General features: G+C 52.3%; 1 protein-coding gene across 4 annotated transcripts in view; it reads right to left on the minus strand.

The window, feature by feature from the left end:
• The window catches only part of mier3a (mesoderm induction early response 1, family member 3 a), a 94,979-nt gene extending 72,220 nt beyond the window's left edge, over positions 1-22,759 (minus strand). Inside the window, exons 1-3 of one of the 4 annotated variants that reach the window (XM_068033560.1) lie at positions 22,588-22,759; positions 8,322-8,346; positions 3,987-4,132 (exon numbers count right to left, since the gene is read on the minus strand). In XM_068033560.1, the coding sequence (XP_067889661.1) occupies positions 3,987-4,132; positions 8,322-8,346; positions 22,588-22,596 (180 nt within the window). In that variant the 5' untranslated portion in view covers positions 22,597-22,759. Of the gene's footprint in view, positions 1-3,986; positions 4,133-7,570; positions 7,720-8,321; positions 8,347-22,344; positions 22,549-22,587 lie in introns of those variants that run through there. The other 3 variants (XM_068033550.1, XM_068033542.1, XM_068033570.1) reach the window with 3 other exon arrangements.
• Between the last annotated feature and the right edge of the window lie 1,208 nt (positions 22,760-23,967).

Consider the following 23,967-nt stretch of genomic DNA (forward strand, 5'->3'; position numbering starts at 1 on the left):
TTTCCAAAATTCCTTAGATTTGCGAACAGCCCCATCAGATTGGAAGTTGGTAAATGTTTCCCTTCTTTCTTGAAAAGCATTGTGCGAGAAAACAGTGACCTCCAAGCCAATTAGCCCAACTTCAGTCATTGAGAAAATGCTGTAAACTATTATGAAGGAAGTCTTAACAATACACTTAGAAAAGCATAGTACGATTAGAACAAGTCAACATGGTTTTAATAATCTGTCAAACAGGATTTCCTTTTAGTAACATTTTTGAGGATGTAACTAGTAGGGTAGATAAAGGGGAACCAGTAGATATAGTATACCTGGAGTTCCAAAAGGCATTGGATAAGATGTCACATAAAAGGTTAACTGGCAAGGAATCATGGAGTTGGGGGTAATATTAGCATGGCTACAGGATTAACAAACAGGGAGCAAAGAGTGGGCATAAATGGGGCATTTTCAAGTTGGCAGGCAGCGAATAGTTGAGTGCTGCAAAGATCACTGTTGAAGCCTCAGCTATTTACAATCGAGATCACTGAGTTAGATGAGACAGAGTAATGTATCTAAGTTTCATGATGATACAAAGACAGGTAGGGAGGATGCAGAGAGGCTGCAAAGAGATATAGACAGGTTAAGTGAGTGGGGAACAAGATGGCAGATGGAATATAATGTAGGATATGTGAAGCCATTCACTTTGGTTACAAGAATAGAAAAGCAGAATTTTTTTTTTTTTTAAAGATGTGAAATTTATACGTGTTACTGTTCAAAGAGGCTCGAGTGTGCTTGTAGAAGGAACACAAAAAGTTAGCATGCAGGTACAGCAAGCAATTAAAAAGGCAAATAGCATGTTGGTCTTTATTACAAGGGGAGTGGAGTACAGGAATAATGAAGTCTTGATACAATTGTACAGTGTTTTGGTGAGACCACATCTGAAGTACTGTATGCAGTTCTGGTCTCCACATTTATGAAAGGATACACTAGGATTGGAGGTGGTACAGTGAAGGTTCATAAAATTTGTCCCTGGGATGAGGGCGTCGTCCTATGATGAGAGGTTGAGTAAATTGGAGCTTTGCGCTCTGGAGTTTAGAAGAATGAGAGGCGATCTCATTGAAACATACAAGATTCTGAAGGGGCTGGACAGGGTACACGCTGAGCGATTGTTTCTGCTGGTTGGGGAATTTAAATCACGGGGGCAGAGTCTCAGGATAAGGGGCCGAGCATTTAGGACTGAGATATGGAGAAATTACTTCACTCAAATGGTTGTGAATCTTTGGAATTTTCCACCCCAGACGGTTGTGAATGCTCCATACATTTAAAGCTGGGATAGACAGATTTTTGGTCTCTCAGGAAATCAAGGGATACAGTAAGCGGGTGGGAAACTGGAGTTGAAGGCTAAGATCACCCACAATTGTGTTGAGCGGCGGAGCAGGTTCTAAAGACCACATGGTCTACTCCTGCTCCATTCTTGTGTTGGAGTGCCGCAAGGATCAGTGCTTGGTCTGCAACTAAAACAATCTATCTCAATGACTTAGATGAGCGGATGAGTATAATATATCCAAGTTCGATGATGATACAGAGTTAGGTAGAAAAGAAAAGCGAGCAGGATGCAGAGGCTACAAAAGATATAGGCCAGTTAAGTCATTAGTAAAAAGGTGGCAGATGGACCAAAATGTAGGAAGGTGTGAAATCATCCACTTTGGTCATAAGAGCAGAAAAGCAGAATATGTTTTAAAAAGTGAAAGACCATCAAATGTTGATATTCAGAGGAATGTGAATATCCTTGTACACGAATCACAAAGTGAACATACAGCTACAGGAAGCATTAAGACAAGACATTTATTGCAAGGGAGTTGGAATGTAAGAGTAAGGAAGACACTGCAATTATATAGGGCTATGAGACCACAGCTAAAGTATTGTGTACAGTTTTGGTCTCCTTGCCAAATGAAGGATGTACAAATCGATGGTAATTCACTAAATTGATTCCTGGGATGAGGAGCTATTAGAAGAAATTGTGCAGAAGGGGCCTATAATTCTCATGAGTTTAGAAAAGTGAGAGTAATTTCATTGAAATGTATAAAATTCTGAGGAGGCTTGATGGTAAAAGGCTATTTCCCCTGGCTAGAGCATCTAGAATTGGGGGTCAGAGTCTCAGGATAAGGGGTCGGCCATTTTGGACAGAGATGCGGAGAAATCTCTTCACTCAGAGGGCTGTGGATGCTCAGTCAATGAGTATATTCAAGACTGAGACTGATAGATTTTTGGGCACCAAGGAATCAAGGGATAGGGTGGGAAAGTGGAGTTGATGTAGAACTTCAGCCATGACCTTACTGAATGACAAAGCATATGGCCTACTTCAGTACCTATTTCTTATGTTCTTATTTTATGACTTGCAGTTGGAGGGAATGTTAACTTCATGGAGATACTGAATGGCAAGCATGGCATCCAAGGTCATTTTGCTAGTAAAAAGGGAGCCAGTAAAGCTTAGCAAATATGAGGACGACTGGAGTTCAAGCAAGGACATAGTATGTGGCATTTTGAGTGCTTTTAATGCATGTGGAACTCATACAATAAACTCACATTTAATCAGGGTTTCAGCAGTGATCAGATATAGGAAAGCGATATCTCAGAATTGATTTTTAAAAAAAGTCTTCACTGATGGGTTGGCTGTGGAGAAGGAAGCTAAGCTCAGGACTGAGAAGTACACCAAGTCTCCAGGCTAATGGACTTAGCCTGAGATAGGAGTTTTTAAAAAAAATTAAAAGTTCAAATATGTATTATTTACAAAATATTTGGTACCAAACTTTGAGCAACTCAGACCCTAACTTTGTTTTCTTCCAGAGGCATTCAAGACTACACCAAATAATAAATTGGAGACCTGGTTCCTAAGATTCCATGCTGACTGGACTTTTAATTTTTTCTCCCCTTTTTCTGGCCTCCAGTCAGCACCAGTCCACAGTGGTACAGTTGAAATAAAGAAATCAGTATAGGTAAATACAATTGTATACCCAAATCATACTAATTCATAGTGTATTGGTACGCTCACTGACTCTAGCCATATATGAACTTCAGGCAGTTATTCCACTCCTTTCTGCAAAAACTTTGATACTACAATCACAAACTTTTTGAGCTTTAGGGATGGTCATACTTAAATGAGTACTGCTTAGTTCTGGGCAGCAGACATACATCTAATTTCTTAGAAACAGGAAGAGTTAATTTGCTTTCTCCTTTTTTCCTGTACATTATCCTCAGTACTTTGCTTTGTCAAAAGGACAAGCTGAAGACTGGTCCAAAGTTTGCGAAAGATTCTCTAGCTTGCCAAGAGGTAGTGCATACATTTACCCTAGGGTGACTAGATCTCTGACTCCCCCTCCCCTGAGTGAGCACTTGCCCTCATCCTGCACAGCCAAGACTCATTATGGGAAAGATAACTCACTGTTAAACTTTAGAAGGAAAATAAATTCTATACAAAATACTCTCTAATCTATGTTTAGAAAGAAACTGAATGTGTTACCTTCCCATCTGTTTTTAAATGTATTTTGCCTAACAATGAAAATCAAAGTTACTCCACTTACATATTACCAAGGACTGGCCCATGATAAACCATTTGTGTGAGAGCTTGCACGACAAACTGACTGAGAAAGCTGAACAGGTAGGAGATACCTAATTTTTCCTTTACTGGGGATACACTTTGTACAGAAGATACTCTCACCCTTTCCTTCTGTTTTACTTCAAGTACAATAAAATTGTTAGCCTTGTGTGAAGGCAACATTTAGAATAAGAGACACAAATTATTAAAAGAAGCTATATTTGAATGCTACCCAAAGCACTAACAGCTGTTTTGCACACACTATTGACCCCAAATCATGGAAAGCACTCCTACAACATTACAGATCTTTATTTTTAACGTAGAAAGACGACTGATAAATTTTGTAACATTAAATGGCACTGGTTCAACAGTTTGAATTTAAGCTTAATTTACTTTAAGAAAAAACTTTAGATACCCTTTCCAAATCTTCAATTTCAGATGTGAAATTCTTCCCTCCCTCTAACATTTCCTCTTCTTCAAGTGTTCGCTCATCATCATAATCATGCACTAGCATTTCTGCTGTAGGGTCGAAATCATGATCCTCAGAAGACAATGAGCCAACTACAAAGCAAGAACAATGAAATGAGTATACTAAATCTGTGATCAAATTTTACATTTGCGTTCTAGCATATTAACCACTTCAAAAATAGTAACTGTGCTAACTTAGGCTTAAACTGGTGCTAAGTATATGATTTGAATTAAGAAGGCTCCAAATATCAGTGTAAAAAATGTAGGATTGTTATAATTCTTTTGGTATTAAATACAGATGATCAAAATGTACTTTAAAAAAAGTCAAAGATCTTTTCGATACAAATTTTAAAATATGATAGTCGATTCCAAAACAACACACAGCTATTACAGGCAAAAGACTATTAAACATGTGAGAATATATAATTAAGTAAACTATGGCATAATTCAAAGGCAGAGGGAGGTAGAGAGGAGAGCAAGGTGGGATAAATTAATGGTTAGGCATGGAAAAGAAAACTCAGCATGCCAAAATGAGGAAATCAAAAAAGGTTAACACCATTGAGAGAAATTGAAAGGGACCTAGACTATAAACAAGTATCAAAAGAAAAAAGGGGTAGGAAATGGAGGGTGGGGAAAGAAAGGTCACAAGAAACTGAGCTTGAGTAAACCTCAAAAGCCTTCCCCCAACCGGTACATGCATGGGCTGAAAGGCCTCCTTCTGTTCTATATCATTCCATAATTCTAACCCCTCTCAACTCAAGCTGACTGCTAAAGACAGATTATCTAATGCTAGAGGACTTAGAGCACAGTACTAAGCTGCTATACCTTCCCCTCTTTTTGGCAGTTCAATGCCATGTTCATAAAGTAGTCTACCGAGATTGCCATCAGTTGATCGCAACAATAATGCATGGATTGGAGTCTAATCTAATAATCGCCTTGAATTCTAACAATATCACAACCCACAAGTCACAAATAACCAAACATACCTAGGAAATTTAAGAGTGCATGCATGCCAACCTCAACAAAGCTTATCTTGGGATTTCAGATTGACAGTGAACAGAGGTGTGAGGAATGTAATATCAGTTTTTAAGTTAGTTTTCTGACAATTCCTAGGTGGTAACATAAAAGACTTCCATGCAGATGGCTTCCCAGTCCTCACCAGAAGTTTTAATTCCAGTAGATATGATGAGCTCCCAAAATCAATAGAAAGGTAGAAAGAATGAAGTCCAGATTAGCTCCTCCCCTTCAAAAGAATTCCCTAAAATTTCATTGTTGACATTATACAGAAAGCACAAAGGGAGGCATACGGAGGAGGAAAAGGGAAGACTTAAAAGATAATTTAAAAACATATCCCCTCTGCTTTTAAGGAGGTCTGAAAAGTGGCAAAGAAAAAAACACCACAAATAATGGCGTTTCCCACTAGTTGAAATAGGAAAAATCTCTGGATTAAAACCAGAGCAGGGGGATAAACCTTCCAACTTTAAAGCTGATGAACTCATCTCAAAAGGCAAACAAGAGAAGAGAATTGGGTAGCAAACCTGCTGCACCTCACCCAGGGATCCAAGTCAGAAGATTAATTTGGTCAAAAAATTACAATTGTGGAAAGAACACGAGTGGTAGCACACTTCAATCAATAGATCAAAGCAAGAGTTTCACTCAAACGTAAGGATATTTTACTATTCCAAATAAAGAACACTGTTTTCCAGTTCCAAAAAGGTGGTTTTAGCTTATGACTGAGTACTTGAACTATGAATAGGAAGAACACCCAATTTCAGGACACTGATCCTCTCGAACAATAAGAAAACAAGAATCCATCATTCAACCATTACGCCTTGCATCATGGCTCATGATTTTCTGCAGTTTATTCTGTACCAGGACAGAAAATTATAATGGTGTGGAGCACTTAAAAAGTCAGGAGTGGAGATCTAGAGCTTTAATAAATATACTAGAACATTTTACATGTTGAACAAGTATTAGCTTCTTGTCTCCCACTTTTATCCCAGTGTATATGCGAGCTGCTTAAGTTTCTGAAGCCAGCAAGAACAATAGGAAAGACAATAGTCCCATTAATGACTACACAGACACAAGAATGTAAAGTGAATTTTTAGCATGAACATCCAAACATCTACCCAAGTTCCAAGACTATTATACTACTGAAACAGCTACTTCAAATTTAGAGAGAACATCACATCAAACAAACCTGCAGTATGAATTAAATTCGACTGGCAGATGTGATCAGAGTGCTTTCGTTAGGTAAAAATGCATTTGATCCAAATTAACCAATTTGTGCAAAGTTTTAATATGCACTTCATAAAACAAAAACAATTTACATGTCAGCAACTTGCCTGGATGGGTGCAGCTCCAACAACACTCAAGAAGCTCGACACCATCCAGGACAAAACAACCCACTTCACTGGCACCCCATCTACAAACATTCACTCCCTCCACCACCCACGCACAGTGCAGCAGTGTGTACCATCTACAAGATGCACTGCAGCAATGCACCAAGCCTCCTGAGACAGCACCTTCCAAACCTGCGACCTCTACCAACTCGAAGGACAAGGGCAGCAAATGCATGGGAACACCACCACCTGCAAGTTCCCCTCCACGTCACACACCATCCTGACTTGGAACTATTATCGTCGTTCCTTCACTGTCGCTGGGTCAAAATCCTGGAACGCCCTTCCTAACAGCACAGTGGGTGTCCCTACCACACATGGACTGCAGCGGTTCAAGAAAGCAGCTCACCACCACCTACTCAAGGGCAATTGAGGACGGCCAGTAAATGCTGGCCTAGCCAACGACGCCCACATCCATGAATGAATAAAACAAAAGTGTTAAGAAACTGCCAAACCTCAAAATTGTTTAAAGTCGGAACCTAACATCCCCAACTTAGCTTTCACTGATGCAAGAACTGTATTTCCTTATAAATACACACACACTCTCTGTCCATGTACAGCACAAGAGCACATGTAAACAAAAGCACTGAATTCCTTGAATGGTCGATGGCCATTAAAGCTATTTTATGACACATGTAATATGTGGACAGTAACAGCAGGTCTGAGCTGTTTTATGAATACTGGACTCATGCTGGCCCATTAGTATTTCAACAAACATAAATGCTACACTACCTAATGTTATGTTATTTTATCTAGATATGCTCTTAAGGCTTGCTTCACCATTAAATCAATTTTCTGTACTTTTGATTTAGCTTGGGTAATATAAAAAAAACTTGGGAAAAACTATCGTACTTGGGAATTGGGTACCTAAAAGCATATTATGCTCAATTTATCCAAGAAACATACCCAGCAAATATTAACTAGAATGGGAAGCTACAACAGTGCTTGCGAACGCACATGCAGTCTGATCCAAACTGCAACCAACATGTACCATCCAGTGCAAAAAAGTAAGCGCGATCACGATAAACCTGTTAACCTCAAGTGTATCTGCAGATGGTGTTCTGTTAATATGAAGTTTAATTAACATCTCAAAATAAAACCTTGTAATAAACCTAACAAGAGCATCACTTGCCTCAACTTCTTGTGCATTAAATTAACACCTCTTCTTGCTCCTCCCTCATACGTTGAACAGTATCTTAAATGTTTCAGATTTGTAAGAGTCATTCAGTACACATGCTGATTAAATGCCACAGCCAAGAAATTTAATAAAAAGCTTAAGAGTTGCTTTGCCTGAAAGAGAGGTTGCCATTGTTATACTATATTTTCAGATAGTAAATATTAATATTTTTATTCTAATTCTTATCCCACCATTTTGTTGCAAGTATCCTAATTTTAAGAGCAGTTTAGACATCGAGTAATTTAATGGAAGGTAACAAATGCCTGCGCATTTATGGTTTCAAGTGAATGTTCAAAAGTTAAAGCAAGAACTGCACATCCTCCGGAATGCTAACAACTGAAAACGGAACAATACATTCTTAATTTGATGAAATTTAGAATTTGTTCCAGTCACTGCTAAATGAAGGGCTTTTCTGAACAATACAATCAAAATATAATTGCTCACGATAACACCAGTTCACAAATATATTTAACTGTATATGCACAATCTTCAAATGTAATCAAATATTTATAACATATGACTAACCCCTGTGTTTCACTCTTACTTTGACTGCAGGATGGAGCCATTAATAATGTATATTACATTCTTCCAAGTCAATATTTAAAATAAAACTTAAAACTATATTCCATCAAGATTTGCACCCAAACGCCTTGCAATTGATTTCCCACTAGGATCAGGAATAGAAATGAAGTACATCAGCACGTACCTGGACTCGAACTTCCATAGGAAGCCTGAAACAAAATTTTTAAATATGTATTAATTAAAAAAAAAAAGTCTTTTCTGTCAAACACTGAACACATGGGACAAGAGTTTCCACTTCAGCTGCAATTGGCAATCCGGGTGAAAATTGCACTGGTTTTCCGAAGTGACTTTTTTGTTACTCGAGTGTCCAAACTCATTTGTATATTGTCAAATGAAGAATCTCCCATGAACCAATGCATTTTAAAACTTAATGTGAAAAAATTGCATTAAAAAATATTCCTAGATATATTTAAGAATGGAACCTAATGCCGTATTAATACAGCTGAAAATGGGTTTGTCAAAAAATAAGCATTTTTAAAGAAGTGTCCAGTCCGCCAAGTAACCCGTTTTTAAGTAACTAAAAATAACTTTAAAAACTATACAGAACAATATACTAAATTCATTGGTGTACAGCAGTTAGCTTCTTAGTAAATTAAAGAAAATGAAAGCTTTTAAAAAGGTACCCATTAGTAACCTCACATGAAAAAAATGTTTTCAGAGACCCTACAAAGGTTGGAAATTCGTCTTGGTAATTAATTTGATAGGGGAGCGTGGCCAGTTTTGGGGGGTAGGGCCAGCTTCCACACCTTCTCGACAATTTTCCTCCCCATTAAAGCTTTCTTGCCTTCTCGCTATTTTGAATAATCCCCCCCTCAGTTGTTTTGAACACATTTTCTTCCTCCCTCCCACTTGCTTTTTCATTCTTTCTCCCACTTACAACTGTGTTTTTTAAACTAGTGTAAAAGATTGTGAACTTGCACTCGAAATTTCTTGATCTTTCATCCGGATTTATTTATTTTATTTTATTTAGAGATACAGCACTGAAACAGGCCCTTCGGCCCACCGAGTCTGTGCCGACCATCAACCACCCATTTATACTAATCCTACATTAATCCCATATTCCTACCACATCCCCACCTTCCCCTACCACCTACCTATACTAGGGGCAATTTATAATTGCCAATTTACCTATCAACCTGCAAGTCTTTGGCTGTGGGAGGAAACCGGAGCACCCGGCAAAAACCCACGCAGTCACAGGGAGAACTTGCAAACTCCCCACAGGCAGTACCCAGAATTGAACCCGGGTCACTGGAGCTGTGAGGCTGCGGTGCTAACCACTGCACTGCCCACTGGTTGAATTGCATAGGAAATATAGAACAAGCTAGCGGAAACTTCAGATCATTATTTTTTGTCATAGTTTGTTGGCTGAATTTGGATACCAGTCCATAAGTTTCATCTCTCTTCCTCTTCCCTGCCTCCCTCTGACTACTTTTCCAAAATCCCCCTCTACACCTCTTCCCAGACTGGCAGACATTTTCAATTAAAAACATCTCTCTGGTCAGCCTTGTTTTTAAAATATCTTCCCTTCTGGTCAGCTTTTCTTCATGACCCCACATCATCTCTTGAGAGTTTGAGAGGAAATTTGATAGAGGTGTCTGGACAGAGTAGATAGGGAAAAACTGTTCCCATTGGTGGAAGGAACAAGAGGGCACAGATTTAAGGCAATGGCAAAAGAAGCAGTGGGACATGAGGAAAAACGTTTTCATGCAGCGAGTGGTTAGGATCTGGAATGTACTGCCTTAGAGTGTGGTGGAGGCAGGGTCAATCAAGGCATTCAAGAGGGAATTGGATTGTTATCTGAAAAGGAAGAATGTGCAGGGCTTACGGGGAGAAGGCAGCAGAATGGCACTAGGTAAATTGGTTCCTTTGGACAGCCAGCGCAGACATGACAGGCCAAATAGCCTCCTTCTGTGCTGTAACAATTCTGCTATGTGAATTGAGAGATTTTTCAAGCTCTGCCTCTCCTCCCTTCCTCACTCTGCCTCTCTCGCAGTATTTTCTGCTTTTTAAAAAAAATTCATTCATGGGATGTGGGCGTCGCTGGCCAGGCCAGCATTTATTGCCCATCCCTAATTGCCCTTGAGAAGGCAGTGGTGAGCTGCCTTCTTGGACCGCTGCAGTCCTTGTGAGGTAGATACACCCACAGTGCTGTTAGGAAGGGAGTTCCAGGATTTTGACCCAGCGACAGCGAAGGAACGGTGATATAGTTCCAAGTCAGGATGGCGTGTGACTTGGACGGGAACTTGCAGGTGGTGGTGGTCCCATGCATCTGCTGCTCGTCCTTCGAGGTGGTAGAGGTTGCGGGTTTGGAAGGTGCTGTCAAAGGAGCCTTTGTGCGTTGCTGCAGTGCATCGTGTAGATGGTACACACTGCTGCCACTGTGCGTCGGTGGTGGAGGAAGTGAATGCTAGTGGATGGTGTGCCAATCAAGCGGGCTGCTTTGTCCTGGATGGTGTCGAGCTTCTTGAGTGTTGTCAGAGCTGCACCCATCCAGGCAAGTGGAGAGTATTCCATCACACTCCTGACTTGTGCCTTGTAGATGGCGGACAGGCTTTGGGGAGTCAGGAGGTGAGTTACTCGCCGCAGGATTCCTAGCCTCTGACCTGCTCTTGTAGCCACGGCATTTATATGGCTACTCCAGTTCAGTTTCTGGTCAATGGTAGCCCCTAAGATGTTGATAGTGAGGGATTCAGCGATGGTAATGCCATTGAATGTCAAGGGGAGATGGTTAGATTCTCCCTTGTTGGAGGTGGTCATTGCCTGGCATTTGTGTGGCGCAAATGTTACTTGCCACTTATCAGCCCAAGCCTGGATATTGTCCAGACTTGCTGCATTTCTACACAGACTGCTTCAGTATTTGAGGAGTCGCGAATGGTGCTGAACATTCCTACTTCTAACCTTATGATTGAAGGAAGGTCATTGATGAAGCAGCTGAAGATGGTTGGGCCTAGGACACTACCCTGAGGAACTCCTGCAGTGATGTCCTGAAGCTGAGATGATTGACCTCCAACAACCACAGTGATCTTCCTTTGCACTCGGTATGACTCCAACCAGCAGAGTGTTTTCCCCCTGATTCCCATTGACTCCAGTGTTGCTGGGGCTTCTTGATGCCATACTCGGTCAAATGCTGCCTTGATGTCAAGGGCAGTCACTCTCACCTTACCTCTTGAGTTCAGCTCTTTTGTCCATGTTTGAACAAAGGCTGTAATGAGGTCAGGAGCTGAGTGGCCCTGGCGGAACCCAAACTGAGCATCACTGAGCAGGTTATTGCTAAGCAAGTGCTGCTTGATGGCATTGTTGATGACACCTTCCATCACTTTACTGATGATTGAGAGTAGGCTGACGGGACGGTAATTGGCCAGGTTGGACTTGTCCTGTTTTTGCACACAGGACATATCTGGGCAATTTTCCACATTGCCGGGTAAATGCCAGTGTTGTAGCTGTACTGGAACAGCTTGGTTAGGGGTGAGGCAAGTTCTGGAGCACAGGTCTTCAATACTATTGCCGGAATATTGTCAGGACCCATAGCCTTTGCAGTATCCAGTGCCTTCAGTCGTTTCTTGATACCACGCGGAGTGAATCGAATTGGCTGAAGTCTGGCATCTGTAATGCTGGGGACTGTTTTCATTTCTAGTTCCATAGTATTGTATCTTTACCCTCCAAGTCTCTCCAGTTCTGAAGAAAGGTAATCAACCTGAAAGGTTAACTGTGTGTCGCTCTCTCTCTCTCTCGTTGTTGCCTGATTTGATGAGCATTTCTAACAATTTCTGTTTTTATTTCAGATTACCAGCTTTTGTTTGTCTCTCCAGCTGGTGTTTATTTTTTAGTTATTTTCTCACCCCTCTCTGAACAGTTATTTTTCCTTCCCCTACCTGGCCATTTGTAATATTCTCCCTCCTCCTGTCTGTGGCTCACTATTGTATATATACTTTCACAATGATCTCTCTTTTTTCACACCCACCACCCAGTTCTTGAAACATTTTCTTCCATTCTGCCCTGCTATTTTAACATTTCTCTCTTAGATCACGAAAAATATTTTCTCCATTCCCTTTCCCCCACCTTTTCAAATACCCTCTCCACATTTTTTCAGTTAAAGCTTTCTCTCTTCCAGTTATTTTGAATAATCTAACTTCACCTGACTCAGACTCTGTCTCACCTCAGCTGCTGCAATCCTTGCCGTTGTTACCTCTGAGGTTGACTACTCCCATGCTCTCCTGGTTGGCGTTCCATTTTCCACCCTAAATGAACTTGAGCTCATCTAAAACTCTGCAGCCTGTAATCCAACTCACACCAAATCCTGCTTACCCATCACGCTTGTGCTCACCTACATCAGCCCAGTAATGCCTCAATTTTAAAATTCTTGTTTCCATATCACTTCATGATAGCAAACCCTCTAATTCTATTTTGTGGCGCATCGGCGATTTGCTTAAGTGCACGTGCCCTTTATTTTGCGCCGCCGCGCACAAGTGGTATCTTAAATGGGCCGACTTGTGTGCGTCCTATACAGGAACTTTCAGGTTGCTATGTCGCTTAGAGGGAACACTGCACCACAGCCTCACGTTTCCCCATCTCAGTAACCTTCAACAGCCCGACAACTCGAGTTCTCTGCGAGTTTCTACATCTGGCCTCCTGTATATCCTGGATTTTAACAGCTCCATCACTGGCAGCTGTGTGTTCAGTTGCCTAAGCCCTACACTCTGGAATTACCTCCCTAAACTTCTCCACCTCGCTCCTCCTTTAAGATGCTCCTTAACAGTTACCTTTTCCTGTACTAACATCTCATGTGGCTCGGTGTCAAATTTTGTTTGATAAAAATCCAGTGTGCACCTTGGGAGCTTGTACTGCATAAAGACACTATATAAATGCACGTTGTTGCTCCTTCGTGCCCTCACACCTGCCTATTCACCAACCCTCTCCTCCTTGCGCCTCGTCAGCAGCTCTCTCCTCCTCACCCCTACCCACTCACTTGCCCTCCCCCTGCCTGCACCCTGTCCCACCCTCACCCCATCGCAACCCACCCTGTCTGCCCACTATCCACCATTTTCCCTCGCCCAGCAAACTGCACTCACCCCTACCCTCTGCGCAGACAGCGACCCATTCTCTCACTGTTCACCAATGTGCCGTCCCTTATCTCTCACACATCTCTGACCATCCTCTCCTTTCTCCATCTCTCCTTTACCCATTATCTCCAATTTCCCTATCACTGCCCATTTTCACTCCCCTTCATCACGCTCTGCCACTTTCCATTAGTCTCCTTTAGGGTCAATTTTTTTTCTCCCTCTCCTATGTCTTAACCCAAATTCAGCTCCCTTTCACTTCCTCCCTCCCCAAGCAAATTACTTTCCCTCACCTAGATGCCGCTCGCCCCTCGACATCCACTTCCTCACCCGACTCCCCCACCCCACCCCACTCCACTCCACTCCACTCTCCATCTTCCCCCATATCTTCCTCACCTCAGCCCAACTCCACAACCCCCCGATCCATTCCACCCGGCTCTCCCAAAAGATTCCACACCCACCTCCGCTACCTCTGCCGACTCCAACCACTCACACGCCGCATGACTCCGCCCGCCTCCCCCCCAGCCCGACGCCACCCCCTCCTCCCAGCCCAACGACCCCCCTCTCCTAGCCCGATTCCCTTCACCTCCACCACCAACACCTCCCCGCCAGAGCCCACCCCTTCTGATTCCTCCCGACTCCTCCCCCTCCCTGCCCGAAACCCCTCCCCCACCCCATCCTTTCCCACGCCCTCACCCCCATCCTTTCCGGCCCCCCACGTCCCCTTTCCAATTCCTCTCCCTGATTCCTGTACCCTCTCCCCTTCCCCCGACTGATTTCCCTTCCCCAGCCAATGCCGATCCCCCTCCCCCAGCCAATGCCGATTCCCCTCCCCTTCCCCCGTCCCATTCGTCTTCCCCCCTCCCGTCCCCAGTCCCACCACGTCCCTCTCCTCCCGTCCTGTCCCCCCTCCCGCCCCTCTCCTCCCGTTCCCCGTCCCATCCCTCTCCCTCTCCTCCCGTTCCCCGTCCCATCCCTCTCCCTCTCCTCCCGTTCCCCGTCCCATCCCTCTCCCTCTCCTCCCGTTCCCCGTCCCATCCCTCTCCCTCTCCTCCCGTTCCCCGTCCCATCCCTCTCCCTCTCCTCCCGTTCCCCGTCCCATCCCTCTCCCTCTCCTCCCGTTCCCCGTCCCATCCCTCTCCCCCTCCTCCCGTTCCCCGTCCCATCCCTCTCCCCCTCCTCCCGTTCCCCGTCCCATCCCTCTCCCCCTCCTCCCGTTCCCCGTCCCATCCCTCTCCCCCTCCCCCCGTTCCCCGTCCCATCCCTCTCCCCCTCCCCCCGTTCCCCGTCCCATCCCTCTCCCCGTCCCATCCCTCTCCCCGTCCCATCCCTCTCCCCGTCCCATCCCTCTCCCCGTCCCATCCCTCTCCCCCTCCTCCCGATCCCCGTACCATCCCTCTCCTCCCGTTCCCCGTCCCTCTCCCTCTCCTCCCGTTCCCCGTCCCTCTCCCTCTCCTCCCGTTCCCCGTCCCTCTCCCTCTCCTCCCGTTCCCCGTCCCTCTCCCTCTCCTCCCGTTCCCCGTCCCTCTCCCTCTCCTCCCGTTCCCCGTCCCTCTCCCTCTCCTCCCGTTCCCCGTCCCTCTCCCTCTCCTCCCGTTCCCCGTCCCTCTCCCTCTCCTCCCGTTCCCCGTCCCTCTCCCTCTCCTCCCGTTCCCCGTCCCTCTCCCTCTCCTCCCGTTCCCCGTCCCTCTCCCTCTCCTCCCGTTCCCCGTCCCTCTCCCTCTCCTCCCGTTCCCCGTCCCTCTCCCTCTCCTCCCGTTCCCCGTCCCTCTCCCTCTCCTCCCGTTCCCCGTCCCTCTCCCCCTCCTCCCGTTCCCCGTCCCTCTCCCCCTCCTCCCGTTCCCCGTCCCTCTCCCCCTCCCCCTCCTCCCGTTCCCCGTCCCTCTCCCCCTCCCCCTGCCCCCATTCCCCGTCCCTCTCCCCCTCCCCCTGCCCCCATTCCCCGTCCCTCTCCCCCCGCCCCCATTCCCCGTCCCGTCCCTCTCCCCCCGTTCCCCGTCCCTCTCCCCCCGTTCCCCGTCCCTCTCCCCCCGTTCCCCGTCCCTCTCCCCACCCCCACCCCGTCCCTCTTCCCCCTCCTCCCGTTCCGTCCCTCTCCCCCCTCCTCCCGTTCCGTCCCTCTCCCCCCTCCTCCCGTTCCCCGTCCCACCCCTCTCCCTCTCCCCCCCCGTCCCATCCCTCTCCTCCCGTCCCCCGTCCCATCCCTCTCCTCCCGTCCCCCGTCCCATCCCTCTCCTCCCGTCCCCCGTCCCATCCCTCTCCCTCTCCTCCCGTCCCCCGTCCCATCCCTCTCCCTCTCCTCCCGTCCCCCGTCCCATCCCTCTCCCTCTCCTCCCGTCCCCCGTCCCATCCCTCTCCCTCTCCTCCCGTCCCCCGTCCCATCCCTCTCTCTCCTCCCGTCCCCCGTCCCATCCCTCTCCCTCTCCTCCCGTCCCATCCCTCTCCCTCTCCTCCCGTACCCCGTCCCATCCCTCTCCCTCTCCTCCCGTACCCCGTCCCATCCCTCTCCTCCCGTTCCCCGTCCCCCTCCCCCCGTCCCCCTCCCTCTCCTCCCGTCCCCCGTCCCATCCCTCTCCCTCTCCTCCCGTCCCCCGTCCCATCCCTCTCTCTCCTCCCGTCCCCCGTCCCATCCCTCTCCCTCTCCTCCCGTCCCATCCCTCTCCCTCTCCTCCCGTACCCCGTCCCATCCCTCTCCTCCCGTACCCCGTCCCATCCCTCTCCTCCCGTACCCCGTCCCCCTGCCCCCGTTCCCCGTCCCATCCCTCTCCCACCGTTCCCCGTCCCATCCCTCTCCCTCTCCTCCCGTACCCCGTCCCATCCCTCTCCTCCCGTACCCCGTCCCTCTCCCCCGTACCCCGCCCCTCTCCCCCCGTCCCATCCCTCTCCCTCGCCTTCGTCCCATCCCTCTCCACCCGTTCCCCCTCCCATCCCTCTCCCCCTCCCATCCCTCTCCCCCCCCGTTCCCCGTCCCTTTCTCTCTCTCTCTCTCTCTCTCTCTCCCTCCGTTCCCCGTCCCTCTCCCCCCGTTCCCCCTCCCGTCACCGTCCCTCTCCCCCCGTTCCCCCTCCCGTCACCGTCCCTCTCCCCCCGTTCCCCCTCCCGTCACTCTCCCCCGTTCCCCCTCCCGTCACTCTCCCCCGTTCCCCCTCCCGTTCACTCTCCCTCTCCTCCCGCTCCCCCTCCTCCCGTTCGCCCCTCCCTCCCCTCCTCCCGTTCGCCCCTCCCTCCCCTCCTCCCGTTCGCCCCTCCCTCCCCTCCTCCCGTTCGCCCCTCCCTCCCCTCCTCCCGTTCGCCCCTCCCTCCCCTCCTCCCGTTCGCCCCTCCCTCCCCTCCTCCCGTTCGCCCCTCCCTCTCCTCCTCCCGTTCGCCCCTCCCTCTCCTCCTCCCGTTCGCCCCTCCCTCTCCTCCTCCCGTTCGCCCCTCCCTCTCCTCCTCCCGTTCGCCCCTCCCTCTCCTCCTCCCGTTCGCCCCTCCCTCTCCTCCTCCCGTTCGCCCCTCCCTCTCCTCCTCCCGTTCGCCCCTCCCTCTCCTCCTCCCGTTCCCCCTCCCTCTCCCCCCGTTCCCCGTCCCATCCCTCTCCCACCGTTCCCCGTCCCATCCCTCTCCCTCTCCTCCCGTACCCCGTCCCATCCCTCTCCTCCCGTTCCCCGTCCCTCTCCCCCGTCCCCCGCCCCTCTCCCCCCGTCCCATCCCTCTCCCTCGCCTTCGTCCCATCCCTCTCCACCCGTTCCCCCTCCCATCCCTCTCCCCCTCCCATCCCTCTCCCCCCCCGTTCCCCGTCCCTTTCTCTCTCTCTCTCTCTCTCCCTCCGTTCCCCGTCCCTCTCCCCCCGTTCCCCCTCCCGTCACCGTCCCTCTCCCCCCGTTCCCCCTCCCGTCACTCTCCCCCGTTCCCCCTCCCGTCACTCTCCCCCGTTCCCCCTCCCGTCACCCTCCCTCTCCCCCTCCCTCTCCTCCTCCCACTCCCCCTCCCGTTCACTCTCCCTCTCCTCCCCTCCCTCTCCTCCCGTTCGCCCCTCCCCTCCCTCTCCTCCCGTTCGCCCCTCCCTCCCCTCCTCCCGTTCGCCCCTCCCTCCCCTCCTCCCGTTCGCCCCTCCCTCCCCTCCTCCCGTTCGCCCCTCCCTCCCCTCCTCCCGTTCGCCCCTCCCTCCCCTCCTCCCGTTCGCCCCTCCCTCCCCTCCTCCCGTTCGCCCCTCCCTCCCCTCCTCCCGTTCGCCCCTCCCTCCCCTCCTCCCGTTCGCCCCTCCCTCCCCTCCTCCCGTTCGCCCCTCCCTCTCCTCCTCCCGTTCGCCCCTCCCTCTCCTCCTCCCGTTCGCCCCTCCCTCTCCTCCTCCCGTTCGCCCCTCCCTCTCCTCCTCCCGTTCGCCCCTCCCTCTCCTCCTCCCGTTCGCCCCTCCCTCTCCTCCTCCCGTTCGCCCCTCCCTCTCCTCCTCCCGTTCGCCCCTCCCTCTCCTCCTCCCGTTCGCCCCTCCCTCTCCTCCTCCCGTTCGCCCCTCCCTCTCCTCCTCCCGTTCGCCCCTCCCTCTCCTCCTCCCGTTCGCCCCTCCCTCTCCTCCTCCCGTTCGCCCCTCCCTCTCCTCCTCCCGTTCCCCCTCCCTCTCCTCCTCCCGTTCCCCCTCCCTCTCCCCCCCGTTCTCCGTCCCTTTCTCTCTCTCTCCCTCCGTTCCCCGTCCCTCTCCCCCCGTTCCCCCTCCCATCACCGTCCCTCTCCCCCCGTTCCCCCTCCCATCACCGTCCCTCTCCCCCTCCCATCACCCTCCCTCTCCCCCCGTTCCCCCTCCCGTCACTCACCCCCATTCCCCCTCCCGTCACCCTCCCTCTCCCCCTCCCGTCACCCTCCCGCTCCCCCTCCCGTTCACTCTCCCTCTCCTCCCGCTCCCCCTCCCGTTCACTCTCCCTCTCCTCCCGCTCCCCCTCCCGTTCACTCTCCCTCTCCTCCCGCTCCCCCTCCCGTTCACTCTCCCTCTCCTCCCGCTCCCCCTCCCTCTCCTCCCGCTCCCCCTCCCGTTCACTCTCCCGCTCCTCCTCCCGTTCACTCCCCCTCCCTCTCCTCCCGCTCCCCCTCCCGTTCACTCCCCCTCCCTCTCCTCCCGCTCCCCCTCCCGTTCACTCCCCCTCCCTCTCCTCCCGCTCCCCCTCCCGTTCACTCCCCCTCCCTCTCCTCCCGCTCCCCCTCCCGCTCCCCCCCCCGCTCCCCCTCCCTCTCCCCCTCCCGTTCACTCTCCCTCTCCCCCTCCCGTTCCCCCTCCCGTTCCCCCTCCCTCTCCTCCCGCTCCCCCTCCCGTTCACTCTCCCTCTCCTCCCGTTGCCCCTCCCGTTCACTCTCCCTCTCCCCCTCCCGTTCACTCTCCCTCTGCTCCCGTTCCCCCTCCCGTCCCGTTCACTCTCCCTCTCCTCCCGTTCCCCCTCCCGTCCCGTTCACTCTCCCTCTCCTCCCGTTCCCCCTCCCGTCCCGTTCACTCTCCCTCGCCTCCTGTTCCCCCTCCCGTTCACTCTCCCTCCCCTCCACTCTCCCTCCCCTCCCGTTCACTCTCCCTCCCCTCCCGTTGCCCCTCCCGTTCACTCTCCCTCCCCTCCCGTTGCCCCTCCCTCCCCTCCCGTTCACCCTCCCTCCCCTCCCGTTCACCCACCCGTTCACTCTCCCTCCCCACCCGTTCACTCTCCCTCCCCTCCCCCCTCCCGTTCACTCTCCCTCCCCTCCCCTCCCCCCTCCCGTTCACTCTCCCTCCCCTCCCGTTCACCCTCCCGTTCACTCTCCCTCCCCTCCCGTTCACCCTCCCGTTCACTCTCCCTCCCCACCCGTTCTCTCCCTCCCCTTCACTCTCCCTCCCCACCCGTTCTCTCCCTCCCCTTCACTCTCCCTCCCCACCCGTTCTCTCCCTCCCCTCCCGTTCCCCCTCCCGTTCACCCTCCCTCCCCTCCCCTCCCGTTCCCCCTCCCTCCCCTCCCGTTCCCCCTCCCGTTCCCCCTCCCGTTCCCCCTCCCCCTCCCGTCCACTCTCCCCCTCCCCCTCCCGTCCACTCTCCCCCTCCCGTCCACTCTCCCCCTCCCCCTCCCGTCCACTCTCCCCCTCCCGTCCACTCTCCCTCTCCCCCCGTCCACTCTCCCCCCGTCCCCCGTCCACTCTCCCTCTCCCCCCGTCCCAGCACTCTCCCTCCCGTTCACTCTCCCTCCCCTCCCGTTCCCCCTCCCTCCCCTCCCGTTCACCCTCCCTCCCCTCCCGTTCACCCTCCCTCCCCTCCCGTTCCCACTCGCCCTCCCCTCCCGTTCCCCCTCCCTCTCCCCCCGTCTCCCGTTCCCCCTCCCTCTCCCCCCGTCTCCCGTTCCCCCTCCCTCTCCCCCCGTCTCCCGTTCCCCCTCCCTCTCCCCCCGTCTCCCGTTCCCCCTCCCTCTCCCCCCGTCTCCCGTTCCCCCTCCCTCTCCCCCCGTCTCCCGTTCCCCCTCCCTCTCCCCCCGTCTCCCGTTCCCCCTCCCTCTCCCCCCGTCTCCCGTTCCCCCTCCCTCTCCCCCCGTCTCCCGTTCCCCCTCCCTCTCCCCCCGTCTCCCGTTCCCCCTCCCTCTCCCCCCGTCTCCCGTTCCCCCTCCCTCTCCCTCCCGTTCGCCCTCCCTCTCCCCCCCGTCCCCCGTCCCAGCCCTCTCCCCCCGTCCCCCGTCCCCGCACTCTCCCCCCGTCCCCGCACTCTCCCCCCGTCCCCGCACTCTCCCCCCGTCCCCGCACTCTCCCCCCGTCCCCGCACTCTCCCCCCGTCCCCGCACTCTCCCCCCGTCCCCGCACTCTCCCCCCGTCCCCGCACTCTCCCCCCGTCCCCCGTCCCCGCACTCTCCCCTCTCCCCCCGTCCCCCGTCCCCGCACTCTCCCCTCTCCCCCCGTCCCCCGTCCCCGCACTCTCCCCTCTCCCCCCGTCCCCCGTCCCCGCACTCTCCCCTCTCCCCCCGTCCCCCGTCCCCGCACTCTCCCCTCTCCCCCCGTCCCCCGTCCCCGCACTCTCCCCCCGTCCCCCGTCCCCGCACTCTCCCCCCGTCCCCCGTCCCATCACTCTCCCCCCGTCCCATCACTCTCCCCCCGTCCCCCGTCCCATCACTCTCCCCCCGTCCCATCACTCTCCCCCCGTCCCATCACTCTCCCCCCGTCCCATCACTCTCCCCCCGTCCCATCACTCTCCCCCCGTCCCATCACTCTCCCCCCGTCCCATCACTCTCCCCCCGTCCCATCACTCTCCCCCCGTCCCATCACTCTCCCCCCGTCCCCCGTCCCATCACTCTCCCCATCACTCTCCCCCCGTCCCCCGTCCCATCACTCTCCCCCCGTCCCCCGTCCCATCACTCTCCCCCCGTCCCCCGTCCCATCACTCTCCCCCCGTCCCCCGTCCCATCACTCTCCCCCCGTCCCCCGTCCCATCACTCTCCCCCCGTCCCCCGTCCCATCACTCTCCCCCCGTCCCCCGTCCCATCACTCTCCCCCCGTCCCCCGTCCCATCACTCTCCCCCCCGTCCCCCGTCCCATCACTCTCCCCCCGTCCCCCGTCCCATCACTCTCCCCCCGTCCCCCGTCCCATCACTCTCCCCCCGTCCCCCGTCCCATCACTCTCCCCCCGTCCCCCGTCCCATCACTCTCCCCCCGTCCCCCGTCCCATCACTCTCCCCCCGTCCCCCGTCCCATCACTCTCCCCCCGTCCCCCGTCCCATCACTCTCCCCCCGTCCCCCGTCCCATCACTCTCCCCCCGTCCCCCGTCCCATCACTCTCCCCCCGTCCCCCGTCCCATCACTCTCCCCCCGTCCCCCGTCCCATCACTCTCCCCCCGTCCCCCGTCCCATCACTCTCCCCCCGTCCCCCGTCCCATCACTCTCCCCCCGTCCCCCGTCCCATCACTCTCCCCCCGTCCCCCGTCCCATCACTCTCCCCCCGTCCCCCGTCCCATCACTCTCCCCCCGTCCCCCGTCCCATCACTCTCCCCCCGTCCCCCGTCCCATCACTCTCCCCCCGTCCCCCGTCCCATCACTCTCCCCCCGTCCCCCGTCCCATCACTCTCCCCCCGTCCCCCGTCCCATCACTCTCCCCCCGTCCCCCGTCCCATCACTCTCCCCCCGTCCCCCGTCCCATCACTCTCCCCCCGTCCCCCGTCCCATCACTCTCCCCCCGTTCCCCGTCCCATCACTCTCCCCCCGTCCCCCGTCCCATCACTCTCCCCCCGTCCCCCGTCCCATCACTCTCCCCCCGTTCCCCGTCCCATCACTCTCCCCCCGTTCCCCGTCCCATCACTCGCCCCCATTCCCTGTCCCGTCCCTCTTCATCCTTCTCCCCGTCCCGTCCCTCTGCCTCTCCTCCCGTTCCCCGTCCCATCCCTCTGCCTCTCCTCCCGGTCCCCGTCCCATCCCTCTGCCTCTCCTCCCGGTCCCCGTCCCATCCCTCTGCCTCTCCTCCCGGTCCCCGTCCCATCCCTCTGCCTCTCCTCCCGTTCCCCGTCCCATCCCTCTGCCTCTCCTCCCGGTCCCCGTCCCATCCCTCTGCCTCTCCTCCCGGTCCCCGTCCCATCCCTCTCCCTCTCGATGACTCTCCCTGCTTGTTTTATCTGCACTTCTGCCCACTTTCTTTCTCTCGCTCCTTTTTTCTCCCTTAACCCTCTGTGTCCGTTTGCTCTCTCCTGTCTCTCCCCCTTCCCTTTGCTCGTTTTCCCTCGAACTCCCCGCCTATTTTCGAATCCTCTTTCGTGACTTTTTGCCTCTCCGGCCGGATTCCGCTGCGCTGCCTCTTCGTCACAAACTAAAAGTTACTGGGCTGGGGCCGCGGCCAGCTGAGCTTCCTCCTGGCTAACCCCAAGCAGAGAGGCTGCGAAGCGGCGTCCAGCACTCACTCTCGGTTCTGGATCAGCCTCCTCAGCACAAGCTGCAGCCACAGGGACAGCGCTGGATGGAGGGGCCGCGGCCTAGCGGCGCCCGGCTTCAGCATCCCCCACCACCCCGCCCCCTCCCCGCTCACAGTGACACCCAGCCCGGAGCCGGGGCCACCGCCGGTACCGCTGTTCGCTCCCTCCCTCCCTCTCTCCATCCATCGAGCCAGCTCCCGCCGCTTCTTGGAGCCGCAGCCGTCACCTGCTGGAGTGGGAGAAGGGAGGCTGCCGCTCCGGGCCTGGGATCCACTCCGCCGCTGGCCGACCAGCCGGTCGCTCGGTTCGCCCGGGTCTGCCGTCTCCTTACCTCCGCCATGTTGTTCGCCCTCCCGGAGAGCGAGCTGGCCGGCCCGAGACCCGGATGCAGGCAGACCCAGCTTTGCAACATTTGTTACCATTGGTGGAGCTGCAGAGAAAAAACAGAAAAATGTCAATTCAACTTTACCGCTTTCATCTCCTCTCCTGTCCCAACACCAGCATCAGCGCTTCTCTCCGTCCGTCTCTCACTCTCTACTCAAAATTTCCCCTCTTCTGCCCGGCTTCTGGTCCCAGTTTGAGTTTCTGTACAAGAGAATAAACTAAACAAGTTTTAGGAAACAAAAAAAAACTAAAACTGGAGCTGAGATGTCCCGCCCTTTGCTGAGCGGATTGGCCGTACTTAGTTGCGATGTCAGACCAATAACAATAATTGAATGTTATTGAAGTCTCGGAATATGTGATGACTACCTTTCAGACTGACTTCAGGTGAGCTCAGGGCAGGTTTCCTAACTCATAATTTGCCGATGTGGTTTTTACTGATTAAAGCAATGGGAATTCAGCAGTTTTATTTTTCTACTTTAGAGAATGTGAAACCATTTTATCTATTTTCATTTGAAAGCAAAACATAAAAAAAAGAGTTTGCTTGGAGGACGAAAAATAAGCAAAACTAAGTAAGTGTACACTGTATGCTTTTTATGTAGAATGAGCATTTATACGGGATAGGTTAAATATAAATATTTTATTGATCAAAATTAAAGTTTACTTTCTGTTTTCATTCTAATTCTTTCTCTCATATATGTGTTGCCTTTCTCTGTTATCACTTGCAGATGATTTCTCACTGAGATTGAAAATAGAAATGACCTACCTTGCAGGGTCTTCATTTTTTTTTTAATGAGTGTGCTCTCCACACGTGCTGAAAATCAGCCGGAGTCAGTATTGGGAAAAGCGCGAGATGGCCCATACATCCCAGTAATGTTTGTCAACCTTGGCCATGAATTTGGTTCCTCCCATTCTTGAGATCTTTAAATATCACAGAAGCTTGTGGAATGATAGTTTGATTTTGTTTAGCAAACAGAGACAATGATAATGAGCTGGACAAAATAGATATTCATACACATAGGTCTGTAAGTGTGAGATAATGAACAGAACGATATAGATATATACCTTGGAGGATGTTGGAATGGTTGAGAGGGTTCACAGTGTCTGGAGGATGCAATAATTTGGCCAGATTTAGGACTGATATTGTCACTGTCATGCAAGGAGCAATTATGAAATATAAAATGAACTGAGGAATTGGATGTGGAAAGAATGTTTCCTCTTGTGGGAGAATCTAGAACTAGGGGTCACTGTTTAAAAATAAGGGGTCGCCCATTTATGGCAAAGATGAGGAGAATTATTTTCTGTCAGAGGGTTGAGTGTCTTTGGAACTCTTCAAAAGGCAGTGGAAGCAGAGTCTTTGAATATTTTTAAGGCAGAGGTAGATAGATTCTTGATAAGCAAGGGGTTGAAAGGTTACTGGGGGTAGGCAGGAATGTGGAGTTGAGGTTACAATCAGATCAGCCGTGAT

Source organism: Heterodontus francisci, chromosome 1, assembly GCF_036365525.1.
Source record: "Heterodontus francisci isolate sHetFra1 chromosome 1, sHetFra1.hap1, whole genome shotgun sequence".
Lineage (NCBI taxonomy): Eukaryota > Metazoa > Chordata > Chondrichthyes > Heterodontiformes > Heterodontidae > Heterodontus > Heterodontus francisci.